Source organism: Canis lupus, chromosome 25, assembly GCF_048164855.1.
Source record: "Canis lupus baileyi chromosome 25, mCanLup2.hap1, whole genome shotgun sequence".
Classification (NCBI taxonomy): domain Eukaryota; kingdom Metazoa; phylum Chordata; class Mammalia; order Carnivora; family Canidae; genus Canis; species Canis lupus.
In genome coordinates, this window is record NC_132862.1 from 21,140,753 (window position 1) to 21,166,186 (window position 25,434).

At 36.1% G+C, this 25,434-nt stretch overlaps 1 protein-coding gene across 4 annotated transcripts in view; it reads left to right on the top strand.

Moving 5' to 3' along the window:
* ITPR2 (inositol 1,4,5-trisphosphate receptor type 2) overlaps positions 1–25,434 on the top strand; it is a 470,949-nt gene that overhangs the window by 138,657 nt on the left and 306,858 nt on the right. For all 4 annotated transcript variants that reach the window (XM_072798592.1, XM_072798594.1, XM_072798596.1 and 1 more), the window contains 8 exons: positions 4,915–5,056; positions 7,101–7,262; positions 9,983–10,155; positions 11,499–11,618; positions 11,735–11,920; positions 13,050–13,301; positions 13,870–14,014; positions 15,629–15,779. In XM_072798592.1, the coding sequence (XP_072654693.1) occupies positions 4,915–5,056; positions 7,101–7,262; positions 9,983–10,155; positions 11,499–11,618; positions 11,735–11,920; positions 13,050–13,301; positions 13,870–14,014; positions 15,629–15,779 (1,331 nt within the window). The remainder of the gene's footprint in view (positions 1–4,914; positions 5,057–7,100; positions 7,263–9,982; positions 10,156–11,498; positions 11,619–11,734; positions 11,921–13,049; positions 13,302–13,869; positions 14,015–15,628; positions 15,780–25,434) is intronic.

Consider the following 25,434-nt stretch of genomic DNA (forward strand, 5'->3'; position numbering starts at 1 on the left):
ACAAACAAGGGCAAGATTCTTGCCAAGAGGATTAATGTATGTATTGAGTATTAAGCACTCAAACAATAGAGATAGCTTCCTGCAGAGGGGAAGGAAAATGATCAGAAAAAGAAGGAAGCCAAAGAGAAAGGCACACACTTTATGAGAACCGATGGGAAGGAGCCTGAGCTGCTGGAACTCATTCCCTATGAATTCACGGGATGATAGGTATATAAAATATAAAAGACCTCAAGACAATAAATAAACAGATAAATAAAAGTGGAATCTGATAGTCTTTAAATTATTTTGTATTTAAGAAATAGTGTGTTTGGATTTATTCTTTTTGTTTGTTTGGATTTATTCTAATTTTTTTCTTTAGCTTTTTTCTTTTCCTTCTGCTTTCTTGCTTTCTGTTAGTTTGATAAAGTTTATATTTTCTCTCTGTTGTTCCTTTTCCTCTACTGGTTTAAAAGCTTTGGGTCATGCTGCTATTCTTTAGCAATTGCCCATAAATTCTTGTCATACATTTTTTAAAAAGATTTATTTATTTATTCATGACAGACACAGAAAGAGAGGCAGAGACATAGGCAGAGGGAGAAGTAGGTTCCCTGCAGGGAGCTGGATGCAGGACTCGACCCCAGGATCACAACCTGAGCCAAAGGTAGACACTCAACCACTGAGTACCCAGGCATCCCTTGCCATACATTTTAACTGCATATTCTTTCCTACAAACTTTGAAGCTATTAAATATTTCTTTCTTCTGCTCTTGGGAGTAAAATACCTCAGAATGGTTTAATTATGCTGATTTTCTTCCTCTCATCTTTCTTGGAAAGATGCCTATATAGTTCTGTGTTTTTTGTTTTCATTTAAAATTTTTATTTTATAATAGTTGACATCTACAAAGGAGTAGATGTGTCCTACAAATTATGATATACCACGTTTTTATTAAAAATTTTTATTTCTAAAATTTTTTTTCTATGGATTGTATTTCTCATTCTATTTTATCTCTTCTGCTTGCTTTTATTTCTTGCTTTTCACATCTTCTCTCTGGGTTCACTTTTCTTTTTGCTAAAATTTATTCTTTAAGCCATTTAGTGAAGGCCTATGGGTTATAAATCTTCTGAATTTTTAAATATATGAAAATCATTTATTTTACTGTCACTCTTAAATACTACTTTAATTATGTGTAGAATGTTAGTTTTGACCGTTATTTTTCTTCTATATTTTAAAATTAGAATGTAATTATTTTCAGACATATTTTGTTTCCATTAAGAAGTCTTTTGCTCATACAATTTTTACTTTATTGGCCTTTTTTCTTTACTTTTTTGGTAATTTTTGTACATTTTTTCTTTGTCTTTTATGTCCTGAAGTTATACACTGATGCGTTTACAAAGAAATTTTTTAATGCATATTTAAAAATTGAGGTACAGTTGGCAATATTAGTTTCAGGTGTTCAATATAATTATTTGATATTTGTGGATATTGTGAAATGATCACTACAATAAGTTTAGTTAACATCTGTCACCATACAGACTTACAAAATATTTTTTTCGTATGAGAGCTTTAAAGATTTATTCTCATAGCAACTTTCAAATATAAGATACAATATTATTAAGTATTGCTGCTATGCTGTACGTTACACCCCCAGGACTTAATTATTTTATAATCAGAAGTTTATACCTTTTGACCTTCTTCACCCATTTCATCCACCCCCTACTCTTCATCTCTGGCAACTACCAACCTGTTCTCTGTATCTATGAGCTCATTAAATTTTTTTTTTTTAAATTAAGGAAGTTTAATTCTTGTTTTTCCCTACCTAATGTTTAAGATATGCTTTTACTCTGTATACTTATGTTTTCTTTAATTATGCAGTTTTCAGCCATTTTCTTTCAAATGCTACTTTATCTTTTCCTTTTCTTCTCTCTCAGACCTCCTATTAAATGTATGTTGGGTCCTCTTAATTCATCCTTTTTATCTCTTAACTGTCTATAATTTTTCTTTTTAAATCTCTCTGTGCTGCTTTCTGGATTGATTTTTTTTGATACTGTCTTATAAATCACTCTACCTTTTAGAATGTGTGCAGAATGATTTACCTTCATTAATTAGACTTTTATTTAAGTGATTTTAATTTTATTTCTCAGATTTCTTTTGATTCTTTTGTGTATCCACCTGTTCTTCATTCGTATCTGCTTTTTTAAGATATATTTGTCTTTTTTGTATATAATTGCTTTCTTTATCTCTTTATTGGTTGAAAAAACTGATTTAAAAGTGATTTTGAAATTTTCCTGTTACTTGCATTTTGTTGGTATTGACTTAGTCTCTTGATTTTTTAAAAAACGATTTATTTATTTATTTGAGAGTGTGTGCGAGAGAGATCCTAAATGAGGGAAGGGACAGAGGGAGAGAAACTTCAGGCAGACTCCCTGCTGAGTGTAGAGTCCATGGGACTCCATCTGACCTGATCCAAAATCACAAGGTGCCCTGGCCTCTTGATTTTTACATATAATGCGTCTGGCTTCAAGTCCATTTCCCTTGTGTGCTTTGAAATTTGAATAAGATTCTTCTTACGTTGGTGGATTTTGCTATCCCTTTCTCTACATTTGCTTATCTCCTCTCTCACTTTTGTCGTTGCCTCCACTTGGCACATCTCAGCTAGTTCCAAGCCAGATCTGAAATTGAGGACTAAAAGTCCATCTTCTAATTTGAGGCTTCAGCTGTTGAGATCACAGGTGGCTGGATCCAGTCCTGTCGTGAATTTCCTCTGTTTCCTCCTACCACCACATCACCAGAGCTGAAGAAGGGCCACCAAAGTTTTAAGGTTCTTTTAAGAGGTAGAAAATTCCTGCTTTAATATCTTCAGTGAGGTAAGGAAGTGAAGACCTACCATGTGTTTCAGTCCCAGTTATCTTGCAAGGATTGAACAATAACCCTGCTTATCACTGTGTTTTTCTTATTTTGTTCCTAATCCACAAAGCTTTTTATTTTTTAGGTGTATCTTTATATTTATATATATATATATATATATATATATATATATATATATATATATATACACACACACACACACACACATATATATACACATATATATGTATATATATAATTTTTAGGTATATCTTTATATATGTATATAAAATTTTATTTATCATTGCTCCATCTGACAAAGTCTCTGGCAAAATGTTTTTAGTTCAAGCAAATTAATACGATTGAGTGAATAAGTGGGCTTAAACCACTTCTAAGTATAGAATTGGAATTTGATCTAAACTGAAAAAACTCAGTTGCTTTGTCACTGCTTGAGGTGGAAAGGGGGGAAAAGGGTTTCAACAGTTTCAGAGATCCAAAGATAAGCCTGGTTTTCTGGCCTTCCATTGCCCAATCATCAGAGAAGGCAGGCTGTGCAAGCAGGGCTAAGGTATAGTGATCCTTGATTAAGACTTAATTTTCTTGATCATCATTCCATTAACTATCACCAGTTCAGGCCATTTGCAAGACTTTGAAGCAGAGTGATTTGTACTTGTCCCACAATTTTGCTTCCTTACATGTCTAAACATTGGAACACACTTAACTTGAAACAGAGGAGAAAAAGAATATTAATGATTTTAATAGAAAACATATTTATGCTCAAACTGGACTTGTAGATTGAACAGATATTAACTGAAGTTCAACTTAATTTCAATTTGTTGAAGTACCCTGAGTTCAAAATAAATTTTATTTTTAGGAAAAATGGAATGATTTGGAAGACATTAGGCCACAGTTTCAAAAGAAATTCACACCACATTTCAATGCACATGAATTGTAGTTTACATTTCTGTAATTGCCCTCAAAGGTTATGTGAGTGAATCCTGCATAGGCACATTTCTAAAAGAGACAGATTGGGTTAAAATTTAAAATAGGCACCCCAAGAAAACAGTCTCTGGAATGTTGGAGTGGAATTGATTCCTGGAAATATGCTGAAATTGGGCTGTAGGTGGCTAAATTCTGGATTAGAGTATGTCCACTTGGCTCCAAGAAAGTACATTCTCTTTTAGGAGGTAAATCTGGAGATCAAGATCAAGATGTTTCCAAACTGAATACATTTTACGCTTTTCTGGATTTGTTGAATTTCCTATATTGTAGTTTTCTTATTGATCTGATCATAATTGACCATGCTAATAATTATGCTGAGGTGTATGGATAAATATATATATGTATTTGCTGGACAAAATTTTTCAAAACTTAAATTTAAAAATTCATGTAGAACATGATAAAAAGCAGGCAGAGGAAAGAGGAAGAAGAAAGCTAAGGGAGGAAGGGTTTTCAAGATACTTCAGGTTCTAAATGCCATTGAAGTCCAAGTAACAACATGATAACTAAATTGTAGAGTTAAAGGTGAACGTTAGTGTATGATTTTAGAATGCTGTGATTTTTATAGGTCAGGTAATAGTTTAAGAACAGTTTAGAGCAGCTGATTGCTTGTTCTGAATCTGTTAACACTTCATTTAAATTTTCCTTATTCTGTTCATTGGAGATGTAGAGGTGTAGTAAAGAGTAGGAAGTGTAGTTTGAGTCAATAGAAAAATGATTTGAATTTAGAAATTTAGAAGTTGAGCTATTCTCCCTTAAGCGGAAATACTCTTCTTTGCTGGTCAGACATAGGCAAGGATCTGTGGTATTAGCCTATCCACTCATCTCCTGTTGGGGCTCATGTGGTTTTATTTCATAATTGCCTTTTGCAAATACTTGATTAGAATTGGAGGCAAGAGTGGGGGCTGGAGAAGTTGGAGAAGGCTTGTTCTTTGTAAAGATTTAGGTAAATGTTAACTGAATTAGATGTTTTGGTGATGCAAAAATTTTTATTACAAAATACTCTCAATGTTCCAATGTTTCAGTCCTTAGTGTTTATTAGAAAAATATTTTCCAAAATTAGAGTAAAATTTTCTTTTCATTTTATGATAGGTTTGTAACCAAATTATTAGAAGATCTCATCTTCTTTGTGGCTGATGTACTTAATAATGGACAAGAAGTTCTGGATGTGGTTATCACTAAGCCAAACCGAGAACGTCAAAAATTAATGAGGGAACAAAACATATTGGCACAGGTGAATGTTTTCATATAATAAATTTGCATATTTAATGTTCTTGAATTATAGCATCAGGAAAGTTCTTGTGTTAGTTACCAATTGTTGTGTAACAAGTTACCCCAAGACTTTGTGGCTGAAAGCAACAGATACTAGTCTCACAGTTTCTGTAGATTAGGAATCTGGGAGTGATTTAAGGGAGGTGGTTCTTCTTCAGGGCCTTTCACAAGACTGCAGTCAAGGTGCTGGCTGGGGCTGCGGTCATCTCAGTCTCAAAAGGCAGAAGAATCACTTCCCCTGAAGGCCTCTGGTAAGACTGCCTCCAGATTTGGAAGCTTGCTTTCCTTAGAAATGAGCGGGCCAAGAGAGAACAAGGAGGGCACCTAGATGGAAGGAAGCACAGTCTCTTTAATAACTTAATCTGAGAAGTAACACCTCATCAATTCTACTATTCTACTGTGTTCTATTAGAAATGAGTCGATAAATCCAGCCCAAAGTCAAGGAGACAGGATTGCACAAGGATGTGAATTCTAGGAGGCAGGGATCACTGGGGCCATCTTAGAGAGAGCCTCCCACAGACCTCTCACAAAACCTATGGAGTCAGACTATCTCCAGAAAAGGTGTTGGAATAATTTTCTAAGTAAAAGTTCCAGGATAACTTGGAAAGTGCCATCTCCATCTACTTCCTACTTCTGCCCCTCCCTTCCTTAGGAAAGGAGAGAAGTCTATTCATGAGCTCACAAGTGCTCTATACAATATTCTAGGTTTTTTCCAAGTCTAGAGCTGCACCTGTACTATGTCTTTTGGAAATTGTTCATACACACCAGTAAATTAATTCACTTCCTGATAATATGCACAAATGGGCATGCCTACTTTTATGTGGTTTTCATATTAGGTTAATTGCTACAAAGTAATGGTACTCTTCATTAGTTAAGTGCGAGCTCAAAGAAGACACTTAAAAAATTAAAAAAAATCATGTTATTAGTATATATGCTGTTGTGGCGATAGGAAGGGAGAATAGTAGACATATCGCCAATTAATATTCTCTAGCTGATTGTCTGAAAATATAAAATCAACACTTCTTTCAAAAAAATAAAGATTGTAAATCTAATGAGACAAAGGCTTTTCTGACATTAGCATTCTTTTGTATAAAACATTTGATTTCAAGGACTTTTAGGACCTTGAATGATTTATTAATATTATTTCAACCAACATATGTCTAATCTTTTATTTCAGTATTTTAAATATAAAATTCAAGGTTTAGTGAATATAAAATTATTGAAGTAACTTTAATTTATTGTATTTCATAAACTACAAAAGACGATTGTTTTCTATTTTGCTTTCTTTTAGTAATACTCATGCCCTTGTATAGGTGCTCTTTCATAAACAATTTACTCATCTACCAGCTTAGCTCGAGGTGACCTTACCTGCTGTCCTGCTGCCTAAAAGAGTTATATTCCTCAATGCTTTTTAAATATTTCCCAGCTGCTAACCTTGGTGTAATGTGAGTCCTTGGGTACCACCAGTTGCCCGTGTGGCACCTTATTTATTTGAATACTGATACATTCATTGATTTGGCGACATCTTTATGTACCAAGAACAATAAATGAACTCTTTCCAAAGGATGTTTAGAAGCAGTATTTGGAGGTAATTTTCTGATGTCAATTTCAGATGAACAGTAAATGTTTTCTTTATATTATTTTGGAGAGTTATAGAACACCGTAGAAATAATTATAAAGCTTACAGAAATGAAATTATTTTTAGTTCATTTGAGTATGTTCTTGTAATTTGGTACAACCCGACGTCTTTATATTCTTATTTTAATAAAATATAATTTCTAAACAAAATAAAATGTTTTATTTAAATGTTTTTGTCAATTTAGAGAATCCTTTAAATGGTATTTTTTTCTGTTTCTTAATATGCTGGTTCTGTATTCTAAATCTTTTTTCATCCTTCATATGAATTCTATTCAAATATTACAAAAGTGTTCTTGAGTCAATGTCCTTATTTGTAAAACATATACCTCCATTCATCAGAATGGGTTATTGTTGTTTTTTACTGATAGGTATTTGGAATTCTTAAAGCACCCTTTAAGGAGAAGGCAGGAGAAGGCTCAATGCTGAGACTTGAAGATCTGGGGGACCAAAGATATGCTCCTTACAAGTATATGCTGAGGCTGTGTTACCGTGTGCTGAGACATTCACAGCAAGACTACCGGAAAAATCAGGTTGGAGTGTAGCCCGCCCATCTTTTAAAGTACATTTAAAGTATGGCTCAGGTTCTTTGGTTACTGTTCTAAATTACATAAAATAGGAATGGGAATTTCCACTCTGCAGTGAAATGTTTTATGTTGGCCACAAAAATGACCTGTAAGTATTTCTGTACTGACATATGTATTTATTCTTCTGTGTGCAATCAGAATCTTTGGGGGAAGATGTCTGAGGTCTTTGTTAAATGGTATTAGCTTTTGCTAGGCAGGAGGCCCACTGGATGTGTTATGTAAAGAAGAGGGAGACATTTCTTGATGTTTCTAGGAACATGTGAGGTTTCCTATCATTACTTGTAGGCCAAAAAGTTCCTTGTCTGGTGGCAAAGATAGGGCAGGTACATCTGGAATATAAGGGAGAGACAAAGAGGGGACATGAGAGAGAAAAGACAGGATTATGGGAATTCAGAAGACAGAGAGCTCAGTGTGACTAGGGGAGCCCAGGAAGGGAGCTTAGAGAAGGAAGCATTTGAGGAGAATGAGACTCATTTTCATAATCTATATGGGAACAGGTATTTCAGTGAAGAAGGGTCTATGAAGAGAGAATGATGGCTGCTACAAAGGGCACTTTTGTTCCAAGATAATCCTAACTGTGAGGACAGGGAACCTAGGGCTATAGTTAAAAGTTGCCAATGGCAAGTGAAATTTATTTCTTTTAAGTTTCATTTTTATCTTAAAAATGCACAGTATTGGGGATCCCTGGGTGGTGCAGTGGTTTAGCGCCTGCCTTTGGCCAAGGGCGCGATCCTGGAGACCCGGGATCGAATCCCACGTCGGGCTCCCGGTGCATGGAGCCTGCTTCTCCCTCTGCCTATGTCTCTGCCTCTCTCTCTCTCTCTCTCTCTCTTTCTGTGTGACTATCATAAATAAATAAAAATTTAAAAAAATGCACAGTATTTTGCAATGTGTTTAATCGATGTGTTTCTTTAATATGAAATTGTTTATAATTAATGATCGTTTCCTAAATCAGCATCTTCTGTTTCTCTTAGCCAGTTTGAGAGTAGAGTATGGCTTCGGTTACTTTTGTGGATTAGTTTAGTGTGAGAGAGGGCTGGTGAGGCAGGTCAGCTGATTTGATTTTTTTATCAGCATCTTGATCTATTTATCAAACTTCTTGGAGGCTTGCCTTATACTAGGTATGATTATAATAGTCATAAAAGTATATAAATCAATACATGTCTTTAAAATGATATACTAACAGAAGACATTTACTTTACTTATCTGGCTACCCAATGTAAGCTATCATTTTGAAAGGCCACAAAATTGCTGCTTAGAATATAATTAAATTTGTGCAATCTGTATCATTTTCAGGGAGTAACTAAATTCCAGTAAATTTTGTCTAAGCAAAAACACTTTGTAATCAATAAATTTGCCCCTCATAGAACCAGAGATACGTTCTCAAGGAGAATCCCCGCAAAGTTGAAGTGAGAACTATGGATTATGGAAGGGGTTAGTTAAGTTTAGCAGGTCTATCTATGGTTGTGTGGGATACTTGCTTGCATGCAGAATGTGGGACATGAGCAGTAGTGTTTTGAAATATAGGAGAGTCAGTGTGAAGACTGAGGAACAGATTAAATAATGCATGATTGAAACTCTCAATGGCTTTTTCTTGCTCTTAGAATAGCATTTTGGTCCTTTGCCCTGGCTCTCAAGGACCTACCTCTCCAACTTCAACTCTTGTTATCTCCTTACTTGCTACCCTGTAGCTACAGTGGCCACCTTTGTTTATGGAATATAAAGAGCGTGATTCCACTACCTACCTAGATGGTTTCTCTCCCCATGGCTGCCTCCTTTTGCTCATTCCCATCTTTTACATCCCAGCTCAGGTATCACTTCTTTAGCTTCTCTCCCATCTGAAGTTGCCACTTTTCCAGATCCCTTTGTTTCACTTCACTTATTAACATATAAAAGGACCATATTTATTATCTGGCTTACTGCCTTTTTTCACACTGGGATGTGAGATCCATGAGAATTCACCTATCCTGTTTGCCGCATATGCCTAGTTTTTCAAACAGCCTGGAATGTAGTAAGCTTTCAAGAAATATTTACAGGATGGAAAAAAAAGAAAAAAATATTTACAGGATGAATGATCTGGTCAATAAAGTAATTGATTAATCATATTATTTTGTTTAATAGCCTTTTAAAATAAAAAGTGGTATGGAATTTTATTATTTTAAGAAGATTTAATTGGAATATGTACAAAAAAGAAATCACTGCAAGTCCGCCTGGGATCTCCATGTAACAAGTATAGATCTCATGCCATGAACAAAATATCAGAGCCATTTTCTTTCTGTAATTACGATAAAATCAGTGGTTATGACTTTCAGTAAGAGTTAGAAGAAGGGCCTCTTTTAGGCTGGTAAAATTTACCATGTCAAAAGAAATTGTTGTTTTAACTAGGTTTATTTTTGTTCTTCCTGTTTATGCTTTCAGAGTATAAGCACTCACATTAAATATATCTAGGTATATGATTTTCTATTATAATTTAAATTAGGCATATGCTCATATGTTTTAGTTTCCTTTCTCAAAAAGCCATATTTTTTGAAGGATTATTGCCTTTCTTTTGATAATGCATTTGAGTTTTCTGTTATGAATAAATTAATCAATGTTGCTGACTCTAATAGAACCTGTTATTTCTAAGCTGTTTGGCAGCGCATTCTGACAGTCTTTCTTCTTTGCAGGAATATATTGCTAAGAATTTCTGTGTCATGCAGTCCCAGATTGGCTATGATATTTTGGCAGAAGATACCATCACAGCTTTGTTGCACAACAACAGAAAACTACTAGAGAAACATATCACAGCAAAAGAAATAGAAACATTTGTCAGTTTACTCAGGAGAAATCGTGAGCCAAGGTTTGAAGTGGTTCATGTAGTATTCTTTACTAGTGGGAATTGTGCTTTATTTTTTGTGTTTTTTTTTTGTTTGTTTTGCAAAAAAAGCCTTTTCCTTTATTTTTAGAATGTTTTAAAAGTTGAAATTATTTTTTTGAAAAGATTCATTTATTTATTTGACAGAGACGCAGAGAGAGAGAGAGGAGAGAGAGACCATATGAGGGGGGGGAAGGGGAAGAAGGAGAAGGAGAGAGAGAATCCTCAAGCAGACTCCCTGCTGAGCAGGGAGCCCAATGCAGGGCTTGATCCCAGGACCCTAAGATCATGACCTGAGCCCAAGTCAAGAGACATACTTTTAACTGAGTGAGCCACCCAAGCACCTCTTAAAAGTCAAAATTCTTTCACATCACTAACTTGCATGGACAAAACTATGTTGGGTTTGCTGTTATAATAATTATGTATCATACAGTTATTACCTCATAGGAAATTAAAACATTTTATAGACATATTTAAATGTAAGTAACTTTCATTCTAATCATGTATGTTTTTATAGTACTTCTAGTTTTTAAAAATATATTCATGTACATTGTCTCATTTAAATCTTTGTACATTGCCATGAGATATGCTGGTTGTATATTATAATTACTAATATATTATATTATTATAAATTATTATCCACATTTTAGAGAACAGAAAACAGAAGCCTAGATATCAACTTGTCCAAGAAAACCCTAGTAGTAAGGAATATTACCATAAAACCATAATTACCTATTACTAACATTATGGTAATATTCCTTATGATTGGAGTATTCCATCTAATTTACTTTTTATTGTACCATGCTACTGTATCTGGGAGAAATGAATGCAGAAATGTCAATCAGACTGACAGTTTTCTTTACTAATTAGCACAGCAAATAAATGTTAGAAGGTAGAAATGGGTCTTTGACTCAACTAGGCCATGCTCACTTTCAGTAACTGTGTGCTGTTTTCGTATTTTACTCAGTACAGCATTAGCTTTCATCTGCTTTTGTTTTGTTATCCAGTTCTTGAATAGTCTCTTTTTAGGGCAGATAAATGATTTTCTAAACATAATAAGTCACAGTGCTATGGGAGGAATATCACCAAATAAATAGAAACAAACATATCCTTTTTTGAGAGAAAATTTGTATTAAACACAAATAATTGGATGTTTAATTTGTTTCTAATGATGAAGTAGATAAGCAACATATTAAAAGCTATTGTAAGGGGGTATTAAAAATAGATCTAAAAAGTTACTTTCATTATATCCCCAAATATTTTTATTGTGATATTCTGTGAAATGCCTTTTCCTAGCATTCAATTTATTATTTTTTTTCTCTTGCTAGGTTTTTGGATTATTTATCAGATCTGTGTGTGTCCAATACCACTGCTATACCTGTAACTCAAGAACTCATCTGTAAATTTATGTTGAGCCCAGGCAATGCGGACATTCTCATTCAAACTAAGTAAGCCCAGATAGGGGAGGAATCTTTTTCTGTTCATTATTTTTAAACACCATAGTTCCTGTCATATTTGTGAGTTAGCCTCTTTATAGATTTTTGTATGTATAATTTATTTCAAGGCTGGTCTCGATGCAAGTAGACAACCCTATGGAGAGCTCCATCCTTTCAGATGACATTGATGATGAAGAAGTTTGGCTCTACTGGATTGATAGCAACAAGGAACCTCATGGCAAAGCAATAAGGCACCTTGCTCAAGAAGCAAAAGAAGGCACAAAAGCTGATTTGGAAGTTCTTACCTATTATAGGTAAAGAATCATAATTGTCAATGTTACATATTCATTGAGAGAATATTCTCTGAAACCTCTAAAAGTCAGGTATCTATGAAGAGGAAATTTTAAAAGTCATGTCAAAACTAAGGTAGCTGAAATATTTAATATTATTTAAAATATTCAAAATAAAAGTGGACATCTGTGTTTGCCACCCACACAACTTGCAATTTTCTGATTTTTCACTAATTTGAAATTGATGTGCAGCAGAGAGTTTTTTTTTTTTTTCTGTTATTGATTGGTGTGGGTACAGATGGGAGACATATTGGGACTGTGGTGTTGGACTTGAGGGATGGAACTGAGCTGGGTGTGCTGATCCAGCTTCAGAGGCAAACTTGGAGAAAGTAAGCCAGCAGGAATGTAGAGAGCTTATGAATATGTGGACAGCTCAGACTGGAGAAAAGCTGGTATCTATAGTTATGAAAGGTGGCACATGGCAGCAGAGGTTGCCATGGAAGTTGCTGGTGGTCAGTATGTTGGGAACAATGATCTAGCTGGTGTATTTGAGCTTAAGGTATCGAAACCTTTAGCAGATGCCCATGGAAACAGTTGGGCTCAAATGACAGGAATCTGAGAAAGGCGGAGCATCCCCCATGTTTCCTGGTTTCTAGAGGTATTGCAACAAAGCCAAGGCTAATCCTTAATCTCAGAGGCTGATGAATCCAAGTGTAACTGATGCTATTTGGGTGGGTCACATTTGGTTTTGGAACTGTGTGGATCTAAAGTTAGACTAGCTAGATGTTAGAGCTGGAGCTCGGTAGGAATGGGCAGGAAGGAGATGGTTTCATGGGATCTTTCATCCATGGCCCTCAGGCTTAGTGTATTTGTAATCCTAGGAGACAAAAAACAGAGAGCATAATGACACTTGCCACCAGACACATGTTGGTGGAACAAGTAAGAGAATTGCAACTTGAATGGACATAGAGACAATTTCATGTATTTGTTATTTGATCTTAACTTACTACCCCAAAAATTTGACTCCAGTGTCACAAACACTTGGAAATATTGGTGTCCTATAAAAGTAAATAGTAGATACTGATTGATATTGTGCTGTTTAAGAACTTTATCAAGAGAAGACAAATAATGTAATATGTTTCATATTTTTAAGGTACCAGCTAAATCTCTTTGCAAGGATGTGCTTGGATCGCCAATATCTGGCCATAAATCAGATTTCTACACAGCTCTCTGTTGATTTGATCCTGCGGTGTGTGTCGGATGAGAGCCTGCCATTTGACCTCCGAGCATCTTTTTGCCGCCTCATGCTCCACATGCATGTTGACCGGGATCCTCAGGAGTCTGTGGTGCCTGTCCGCTATGCCAGGCTCTGGACCGAAATCCCTACAAAGATCACAATTCATGAGTATGTTTAGAAACATTTCTTGAACACTTTAAATTCAGTAGATGAACTCAAAATCAAATGTCTTCAATTTTGAAATGAAATATATGGAAGGTCATTTCTGTGTTCAAACTCAGGTTGTTAGCCTTTATTTTTTTTTAGCATTTAAATTATTTTTTAAAGTATTAATTCCAGTTAGTTAATATACAGTGTTATATTAGTTTCAGGTGTACAGTATAGTGATTCAACACTTCCATACTTCACCTGGTGCTCATCACAAGTGCACCCATTACTCCCTATCACCTATTTAACTCATCCCCCCATCCAGGTTGTTGGTCTTTCAAATACAAATAAGATATGCATTTTGGAGAGTAAAATGACAACTCTTAAAAATAGAAACATCATTCTGGAAACCAATAAATGGAAATCGTATTTATGATAGGAATAACAATTTTTAAGTGCTTCTTAAAAACATCTAGAAGGGTTAACTAAGTTACCTAAACCTAAGAAGCTGGGAGGTTAAAGTATATATATTTTCCTATTTTTGAATGATTCCAATCAACTTAGCTTCATATTCTTTCTATCTTTCCAGATATGATTCTATAACAGACTCTTCCAGAAATGATATGAAGAGGAAATTTGCACTGACAATGGAATTTGTTGAAGAATACTTGAAAGAAGTTGTAAATCAGCCCTTTCCTTTTGGGGATAAAGAAAAAAACAAACTGACATTTGAGGTATTTCATACAAACAACTCATTTGTGAGGTTATTCAGTTTTCCCTGTCAAAAATTAGATATATTGAGCACCAAAGTTTTTTTTCAGTCTAATATTTAGGATGTTTTGGTAATTGGATAGTTTAGTTGATGAATGTATGATTCCCTCTGGCATTGATTAAAAGATAGATTTGATGTTTTAATTAGACCTGATGTCCAAAACAAAATATTTTATTTATAATTATTTGTTACCTATTGTTTTCGTGGATTTGGGGTAATTTCATTTATCTGTGTAAGCTTTATTGCATTTCATGAACAAAAGACAGTTTGCATACATTGTAATTTGTTTGGATACATCTTCCCCCCCATCTCTGTGTAAGTGAAATTGTTAGTAGCCTCATTAAACTGAATGAAATGCCTTCGGTTTTAATATCATTTAGGGGATATAATGACAAAACTAGAGAAGAGATGCCATTACTTGATACCTGGTGTATTAGGTATCCACTGATGTATAACATATTACTCCCAAACTTAGTTCAAGCAAGAAGCATTTATTATTTTACAGTTTCAATGGGTCAGAAATCTGAAAATGTATCATTCTGGCTCAGGGACTCTCATGAAAGTGTAATGAAGCTGTTGACTGGGGTTGCAGTTACCTCTAGCTAGATGACCTGCTAAGCTTGCTCACTCATGTGTTTCTTGGTGGCCATACTTCCTTACTGGCTGTTGACCAGAGGCTTCATCTTTTTTCCATGTGGGCCTTTCCATAGACTGCCTGTGTCCTTATGGTACCCAGAGCAAGCCATTAGAGAGAGAGAAAGTGAGAGAGAACCCAAGATGGAAGTTGTCGTCTTCTCTAAGCTAATCTTGGAAGTGGTATGCTATCACTTCAGCTGTGTTCTGTTCATCACACAGACCATCCTTGGTGCAGTGTGAAAAGATACCATACTTTGGGGACCATGTTGGAAGCTAGCTGTCATACCTAGGATGTTTCATAGTGTCCAGAAAACCACAAAACAGCATAGGGAACAAATTATTTCTGGACAAATTCGGGGATAATATACATTTATTAACATAATTCATTAATGTAACCATTTATTAAGTGATATCCTACTGATTTAAGTAAGTTAATGTTTAGTTAAGTAAATCATTCTAATGTAGATTTCTTTAAACACCTTGATACACCTGAAATCTTCTTTTTGGCTTCCTTGTTGACTGTTCACCAGACACCAATCTTGTCATCTGGGCTTTTGATAGAGATGACAAACTGGCCTTAAATGGATTTAATTATGAACTTGAATAAATCAAAGTTCAGTGGCTGCTTTTGCAGACATTTTAATTCCTAGGCATTAAAGAATTAAAAAGTTTAGAAATACCTGCACTAATTTAGATAATATAAAAACAATCAATGTTAATTTCAGGTATGCCTGGGTGGCTCAGTCAGTTAAGCATCCAACTCTTGATTTCAGCTTGAATCGTGATCTTAGCTCAGGTCTTGACCTCAGGGTCATGAGTTCAAGCTCTGCACGGGGCTCTGTGCTGGGCATGGAACCTACTTAAAAAAAATCAATATTAATTTCAGTTTCTAATGTTATTTTTTCTTTTCTTATCCCCCCTCCCTTTTTTTTTAATTAAGGTGGTCCACTTGGCTCGGAATCTTATATACTTTGGATTTTATAGTTTCAGTGAATTGTTGAGACTAACAAGAACACTTCTGGCTATCCTAGATATCGTACAGGCCCCCATGTCTTCGTATTTTGAGAGATTAAGCAAATTTCAAGATGGAGGTAAGAATTTTTGAGAAAAGTTATAATCTTTTTGGAAGTGAGATTAAAAACAAATCTACAGAGAAGTGGTTGTTAAATGTACCTGCTAATGAATGTGTACAAATGAAAAGTGATCCTATGATAGGGTTAAGTGATAATAGGCTAGATTTATAAACATACTTTTTTCTTATCTGAAATATGAAGATGATAATAATAGTAGCTTCCTCACAGCTTCCTCATGAGAATTGAATGAATGTATACAGTTTATTCAAGGTACTTACAATAGGACTATCTCATAATGCAATAAAAATTTTTTTGATGGTGATTGTCTTAGGTTGGATGCATACAAACAGTGAGAGGTAGAGAATCGTTTGCAGGGAGTATATTGAAGAATGTGTTCAGGATATGCAACTGTAAGGAAGTGAGAAAGGTAGGGCTGGGCAGATGGAGAAACTGATCCATACTACAGTTAGAACTGAGACACCAGATGTTCATATAAGGAAATCTAGAGCGGGGTGGCTTTTTACAGTTGGCATAAATTAAGGCAAAGGGGCTGAGTTTTGTATTCTTACATCAGCCAACCACTGATTGATGACTTTGTCATGGAGTGGGGAGTGTAACCTTAGGTAAGACAGTTCCCTTTGGTCAGGGTCACTCTTAATGAGAGGCATAGTGAGAGATCAGCAACATGATGCTCCCAACTGGGAGAATAGGTGCCTGAACTCTGAAGGGGGACCTGGGTAGAGCACCGTGTGTCCACTGCAGTGTCTACTACAGGATTAAAAAAGTAAAACTGGGCAGCTCCAGTGGCCCAGTGGTTTAGCGCTGCCTTCAGCCTGGGGTGTGATCCTGGAGACCTGGGATTGAGTCCCATGTCAGGATCCCTGCATGGATCCTGCTTCTCCCTCTGCCTATGTCTCTGCCTCTCTCTCTCTATCTCTCTCTCTCTCTCTGTCATGAATAAATAAAATCTTAAAAAAAAAAAGCAAAACCAGAAATGTAATTTCAGACTTCAGGAAGAAGTATCTGGTTCAGAGTTATAAATGAGGAACTTCCAGATAGCTGAAGTAATTCATTTCTGCTGCCTAAATCTCGATAATTTCTACATTTTCCAAAAATCTGGAGAGATCAATAAGAAGCAAATTTTATGACATAAATCCCTCCCCTTCAGCAGAACTAGAAGACAGAGGACAATACAAACTTCAGGTGTAAGTAGAAAGGTAGTGTCAGTTTTCCGTAGAGCTGTCTCCCAGGTTCTCACTGCAAATCTTTGTAGACAATTAGAAGGTTCTGGGAAAACAGTGCAGAAGAGACAAGAAGGGATTGTATGCAAATCACCCTCAGAAAGAAAGTCTATGCTAATTGTGAAAATACTGACAGAGAATCTGGGTAGATAAGAGCTCTGAGTAAAGAGGAAAGGGCTTAACAGTACAGGGGTAGCAGCTGTGGAAAAGCAGTATTTCTAGAGATGAAGAGGGTTAATGTTCATCCCTAGAGATGAGGTAAAGTCACCCTTTGGAATCTTTTTGGTGAAGGGAAAAAGAAGCCAGGGGACAAAGTCCTGAGTACCACAAGATCAAAACAAAACAAAACAAAACAAAATTGCAGGAAATGTGTGTAACTCCTTTCCATTGCTGCTCTTCAAGAGCCAAACTTTAAAGAAATCGTACTTTGCCACTCTGACAGGAGAGAGTATTCTTGAACTAAAGAATATGTAAACCAGCTCATATTGTCAACTTTGTCCAAGAAATGCAGATATGAAATTGGTTCTCTTACATATGAAGCTACTGTAAGGGCAACCCCGGTGGCTCAGAGGTTTAGTGCCTACCTTCAGCCCAGGGCGTGATCCTGGAGTCCCAGGATCGAGTCCCACGTCGGGCTCCCTGCATGGAGCCTGCTTCTCCCTCTGCCTGTGTCTCTGCCTCTCTGTGTGTCTCTCATGGATAAATAAATAAAATCTTTTTAAAAAAAGAAGCTACTGTAAGATCAAAATAGAATGGAGAATCAAAAAATTTCAGCTGGTAGAAATTCTTTGAAAAACAACCACCAAAGTAAAGAAGAGAAGTAAAGAGAAGTAAATTGTAACATGAGACTCTAGAGTGAATTAAACATCTTTAAACAAACATTGGGATATGAAAAACACTTTGAATCATAGATCAAAAAACTAAGGTTATAAGTGGACCAAAAAAACCTAGAAGAGATGAAATGAAGGTTTATTGGAATCAGGAGACATAGAATAAAATGGTAGACTTTATTCTTTTTAGATATACAGACTAAATTATGTTATCAAAAGAATAGATTTGAATGAAAGTATAAAATGCACCATTGAAAAAAGGCAGGAAAACAATGATGAGAATTGTTAGTAATATGAAGAAAAAAGTAAAAAGAGAGAAAGTGGTTGAAATAGAAGAAAGGCAAAGAAGAATGTGAATAATGAATAATTGGAATTCCTCTGAAGAAGAAAACAATGGAACAGAACTAATTTTAAAATTACAATCCAAGAAAACATTCTATAAATAAAAGATAACTTAAATTCTCCATGGTGAAATTGTCTGGAATGGTGATCTCTAAGACATAGCATGATAAATATATAATATGTAGTGTATATTCAGATAGAGTTGTGATGTGTAGGGGGAGGCTCTATAAAAGAAAGTGGAGAAAAAAATGAAAAGATATATAAGCATTCTGTACTCTTCTGCAACTTTTATATGAAATTAGAATTTTATAAAAGTAAATGTCTATGAACAATATCTGAATGAAAGCAAAGGAAGAGCCAAGAACAGCAACGGTAAATCAAAGAGCAGGGATATGCTGGTTGTCTATCCTATTTCTGTTTTCTGAATCCCACCAATGAGAGGCTCCTCTTAACAGTCCCAGAGGGTATTTTATAATCTCCAGTTTATTCTGAATTAAACCATTCTTTAAAAGTTAGAAATTGATCTTGACTATTGGGCTCAGTACTCACAGTCTGCTTTCAGACTTTTACCTAAAGAAAAGTATTATTTTCCTCTCAAAATTTGCACATATCTTGTGTGTACTCTCCTTGTCATGTCTATATCTACCCTGTGAGACATATTTTTTATGCTTTTAAGTTATTCATGATTTTCTTTTTTTTTTAAATAATAAATTTATTTTTTATTGGTGTTCAATTTGCCAACATACAGAATAACACCCAGTGCTCATCCCGTCAAGTGCCGCCCTCAGTGTCTATCACCCATTCACCCCCACCCTCCGCCCTCCTCCCCTTCCACCACCCCTAGTTCATTTCCCAGAGTTAGGAGTCTTCATGTTCTGTCTCCCTTTCTGATATTTCCTACCCATTTCTTCTCCCTTCCCTTCTATTCCCTTTCACTATTATTTATATTCCCCAAATGAATGAGAACATATAATGTTTGTCCTTCTCCGACTGACTTACTTCACTCAGCATAATACCCTCCAGTTCCATCCATGTTGAAGCAAATGGTGGGTATTTGTCATTTCTAATAGCTGAGTAATATTCCATTGTATACATAAACCACATCTTCTTTATCCATTCATCTTTCGATGGACACTGAGGCTCCTGCCACAGTTTGGCTATTGTGGACATTGCTGCTATAGACATCGGGGTGCAGGTGTCCCGGCGTTTCATTGCATCTGTATCTTTGGCGTGAATCCCCAGCAGTGCAATTGCTGGGTCTATTTTTAGGGCAGGTATATTTTTAACTGTTTGAGGAACCTCCACACAGTTTTCCAGAGTGGCTGCACCAGTTCACATTCCCACCAACAGTGCAAGAGGGTTCCCTTTTCTCTGCATCCTCTCCAACATTTGTGGTTTCCTGCCTTGTGAATTTTCCCCATTCTCACTGGTGTGAGGTGGTATCTCATTGTGGTTTTGATTTGTATTTCCCTGATGGCAAGTGAAGTGAAAAGAGCATTTTCTCATGTGCGTGTTGGCCATGTCTATGTCTTCCTCTGTGAGATTTCTGTTCATGTCTTTTGCCCATTTCATGATTGGATTGTTTGTTTCTTTGGTGTTGAGTTTGATAAGTTCTTTATAGATTATTCATGATTTTCATATTTTCTCATGGAATCCATTCATCTCTGATATTTTAATCATCCTTTCAGCAATTTAAGAACCATTAATTAATTTTTTCAACAAGAATTTATTGAGTTACTATTGCATGCCAGACACTGTGCTACTCACTGGAAATAAAGAAGATAAACTCCTTAGCCACAATGAGGACAGACAATTAATACAGAGATAGAATTCCTCCCTTCTCCCTACCTGGGGAGACAGAGAATAAACAAATGAGTCTACACTATAACATCAGATGATGCTATGTAGAAAAATAAAGTAGGACAATATGGAGAGTGGTAGAGTAAGTGGGGAGGACAGAATGGACTGAACGACCTCTGACATTTGAGCAGAGACCTACATCTGTCAAGGAAAGCCAGCCCTGAGGCTGAATAAGCTTGACAAGTGAGAGGAGTAGCAGGAAGGCCATTTTGGCTGGGGTAAAGTGAGGGCGGGGAGAATAGTAGGAGAGAAGGTTGGAGAATCCTAGATTGTAGAGCCGTGCAGACCTGTGAATTTGAATTTTGTTCTGAGTTTGATGGGCAACTTTTGGAAGGATTTGAGAAAGGATTGATAGGATCCGATAATTTTGGCTGATGAGTAGAGAACAGAGAATACTGATATGGGCATAGTGGTTGAAGACCATAGTTAGGAGGCTGTTGGGGAATTGAGTGATGGTGATGAACCAGGAGAATAGTTTTAAGAGTAGGAGAGAAGTGGGTGAATTGAAAATTTTATAGTCTTAACTGATAGGGCTTGAATGTGAAATGAGAAGGTGGAGAGGCAGAGATTATTCCTAGGTTTGAATTAACATTCAAGTGAATATGGTACTATTATCTGGGTAGGAAGGACTGGTGGATGAGGGTGTTGGAGGGCAAATCAGGATTTCTATTTGGGAACATTGGGTTTAAATACCTATTGGGCATCCAAGTGGAGATGTTATGTCGACAGTTGGATATACGAATGAAGCTTTAGGGTAATGTCAGGGTAGAAAAAATAATGTCAGAATCAGTGCATAGAAAACATTCAAAATCTCAGACTGAATAAGATCACTTAGGGAGTGATCGTTGATGAGGAAGAAATGAGGTCTGAAGATTGAATCTTGGGACCCTCCAATATTGAGCCATCAGATAAGAGTGGCCAGTGAGAAAGAACTCCAGGACAATGTGAGATCTTGGAAGCCAAGTAAAAAAGTAATGCTAGATAATTTTAATTGTTTGTAGGCTTATATGAATATATTTCCTAGGTAACTAATATTCATTGAATTACCCTATGTGCTAAGTGATTTTACATGGATTACCTCCTGCATAGTATGATTTGTGCTTAAAAATGGCACTATTAAATTTACATTATTAAAATATAGAACACCACAATTTTACTCCAGTATTAAAATAGATTCATAATAGTTTTTATGAGCCAATTATAATTCTCTAAGAAACCTTATGTTTTATCGATGAGAAGTATCTATATATGCACTGCATGAACCGAGACTCAGAGGTTTCTTCCTTTTGAGACAGGTATGTCAAGTAGAACACTGTCTCTTGATTTGGGGAAATACATTTTCCTAATTGGTAGAATGGGGTTTGTGGGTTTTGGCTAGATTTTTGGAATCTGAAAGAATGTGCTTATTCTCTTACTAGTAAATACCCCAGAATTCTGTTATCCTGGTTTTGGTGTGTTGAAATTAATTTGAATTAAGGACCATAGTTTTAAGATCTCTTCTCTTGATGTCTGCAAATCAGGGAGAAAATTATTTTTTTACACATTCCTATGATTGGGTACATAATGCAAACTGTGAGAAAAGATGGTCTGTTGTTAAGCATGATTTAGTAACAATTATGATTGAATTACAGCTGATACTTCTGAGAGATGTTATGCTGGGCTTTCTTCCTTGTACTCACCTCTAGAAATCTTTCCTGAGGAATCATTTTTGCTTTTATTAATGTTCAACATTTGTTTAATGTTAATTTGCATTGTTAACTTTTTAGAAACTTTTATCTTCAAGTACAAATATGGAAAAGCATAGTCAGGGAGATTAACTTGCCTAAGATGCCCTAGTAAGTTAACAGCATTGCTATGAGTTAAAGCATAAGAAATTAGTCTTCCTATTGTTTGTACCACTTGATTATTTATCAGTCCAGTGAGCTAATATATATGTATATACTTTTTTCTTTATCTAGTCATCAAATTTTTTGAGGAATGATGATGACAGAAAGCTGAATTGATCAGATCTGTACTTATCAGCAAAATCTAGAGATAAAATAACAGTTTTACAGTATAGAAAGCTTGGGTATATATGTTGCTACCAATATTGAGCCATATAATGTAAATTTAATGTTCTTCATCCAATGATTAATATCATTTGCCATCCCTGTTTAGGGCCTGTTAAGGTGCCTTAGTTATCCAGAGCTTCTGGAAAGTCATGATGATATGGAGATCTATGGAGAATGCTACTCCAGTGGTGTATCAATTGAAGACCAAGCAGGAAGCAGCACTCTCTAATTTAGGGAGTTTTTTTTTAATAAATTTATTTTTTATTGGTGTTCAATTTACCAACATACAGAATAACACCCAGTGCTCATCCCGTCAAGTGCCCCCCTCAGTGCCTGTCACCCATTCACCTCCACCCCCCACCCTCCTCCCTTTCCACCACCCCTAGTTCGTTTCCCAGAGTTAGGAGTCTTTATGTTCTGTCTCCCTTTCTGTTATTTCCCACACATTTCTTCTCCCTTCCCTTATATTCCCTTTCACTATTATTTATATTACCCAAATGAATGAGAACATATAATGTTTGTCCTTCTCCGACTGACTTCCTTCACTCAGCATTTAGGGAGTTTAATATACAAAGGTGTGGGCTGGGTGCATGGAAACCACAAAAAATAGTGCAGTACATACCATGAGGTAGTCCAATGAGCTAATATTTTAGAAAAATTGTAACTGAGGGTAGAATATTGGTTCATAAATTTTTAAAAAGTGAACACTTTATACGGGATCAGTTTTATAAATATGGATTTTTTAAGCTAAGTAAACAAAATTCAAAGTTTAAAATAAAAGGAAACTGGGGCAAAGCAATGTCATGTGCCTCTAGATGTGATGCAGTGAGAAGGACATAGTATACCCTATTAAGTATCCCTGAAAAAAATTCAGAATGTCCAGCTAATCATGAAGAATTATGAGACAAGTACAAATTGTGGGAACAACTGGCTTGAACTTTTCAAAATGCTCATGTCATGAAAGGCTAAGAAACCCTCCCAGATTAAAGGAGATCAAAGAGACATGACAAGTAGATACAATATGTGATTTTGGATCAGGAAAAATATCATCTACAGAAGATATTATTGCACAATTGGTGAAATTTGAATATGGATTGTATATTAGGCTGTGGTAGTAGATCAAATTTCTTGAATTTTATAATTGTACTGTGGTTATGTAAGAGGATGTACTTGTTTTTACCAAATACAAAGAGAAGAATTGAGAGTTAAAAGGTCATGATTTGTGGAACTGACTCTTAAATAGTGCAGGAAAGATATGTATTTATGTATGGAGAGACTGAGAGAGAAAGAGAGAGAGAGAGAGAGGATGCAAATATGGCTGAATTTGTGAATCTCATAAAACTGGACAGAAGGTTTTTTTTTATTTTTAAAGATTTTATTTATTTATTCATGAGAGAGAGAGAGAGAGAGAGAGAGAGGCAGAGACACAGGCAGAGGGAGAAGCAGGCTCCATGCAGGAAGCCCGATGCGGGACTCGATCCTGGGACTCCAGGATCACGCCCTGGGCTGAAGGGGCGCCAAACTGCTAAGCCACCCAGGGATCCCCTGGGACGAAGGTATTATAGGAATTCTTTGTATTATTCTTTCAACTCCTCTCATAAATTTGAAAATGTTTCCAAACAAAAAGTTAATGACTTAAATAATTAGCCAAGTAGGAAAATGATTTATTATATATGAGATGACACTTCAAACTCGGAGCATTACTTTCCATCTCTACTAGGAGGTGTGTTATTATAGCTGAGTTCTATTAGACTATAAATTCCTAACAAAGGTTCTATTAGACTCTATAAATTCTTAACAAAATGAGCAAGAGAGAACACATTTCTGGAATCTCTAAATGTGGAGACAGGATTTTCAGGCCTGGGAAAAATTCCTGTGGTACAGGATGAGACAGAGGTTGGTGCCAGAGAGGAAATCCCAGATTATGGAAAGTACCTGGGGCGCCCGCTGGGGAGGAGGGGTGGTAAGGAACTGTTACTTGAAAGGACAACTCATGGGAGCCATAGCAATGTGGCCACATTGCAATACCCAGTATATCATCATCTTAAGTGATCTAGATTATATTTTCCCATTTTAGTGAAACTTTATTTCATTGGAAGTCATTTACAAAGCACGATTATTTTAAAAATAGGAAATAGTTTTATAAGCATTGTTGCTAGATGAACCAGTTCCTTCAAGTAAGTGATAATAATCTTCTTTTCTCATACGGTGTCTGGAAAGTTTTGTGCAAGAGAACCAGGTCTTTTTTTATCCTCTTGATCTACTTACCACGTACTAATTCTGCTCCGGCACAGTTGGGGTTGGACATTCAGAGAAATGTGTTTGCTGGCTGTTTGGCAGGTCAGACCCAGGGGGGCGGGAGAAGAGGCCTGTCCAGGAGAAAGGGTTTGTAGTTCCGTGGGGTTGCATTTCATGTGGCCCTCAGTGACACTTGTCTTAAGGAAGGCGTGCCTGTGCGGCATTCATTTGTGTTTCGGGGAAATCCGGTCGGTTTAGATGTCCTGATTAGTGTCTGAGGGGATGGGGATGGCTGGCTTGGAGAGTGGTGGCTGCAGAAGCTTTCCTCTTCTGGTTCCTCTGGAAACAGTGCAGCCCACTCCGTGCCACTGTGAGTCGTCCTCGTCCTAGAATTGGTTGTGAGTCTGAATCTAGCTCCCGGGCTGTGACTGCTCACCATCACAGTGGCTTTCAGTTGGCCAGAAATTGCTAGGCTCGGAGGAAGCTTTTAATTTTTATGCCTTGAGGTGGTCCGTTTAGAAAATTCTGCAGGCATGGAGACGCTGGGAGCTGGCACTGCCCTGGCCTGTGTTCTAGTGAAATAGAAGATCCTAACCCTCAGAACCACCAGTCCAATACCTTTCACTGGCTATGTACTCACTTAAGAAAAGAAATACTGTTTTCAAACAACTGTATTCACTCCCAGCAGGCTCTGCTGTTGAGTCAATTTGCTTTGCCTAATACCTATCATTTGCTCTCAGTGATTTAAAATGCACAGGCACCATTCAGTGTAATTGATCTTTTGGGTGGAAGGATTATGTCAAGCAGTGCTCTTCTTTGTCATATATAGAACTGAAAAGCCAAAGCATATGCTGGCTGAGAAGTTAGATATTTTCTTTAATTTTTTTAAAATTTAAATTCTTTTATTTATTTATTTATTTATTTATTTATTTATTTATTTATTTATTTTTTTTATTGGTGTTCAATTTACTAACATACAGAATAACACCCAGTGCCCGTCACCCATTCACTCCCACCCCCCGCCCTCCTCCCCTTCTACCACCCCTAGTTCGTTTCCCAGAGTTAGCAGTCTTTACGTTCTGTCTCCCTTTCTGATATTTCCCACACATTT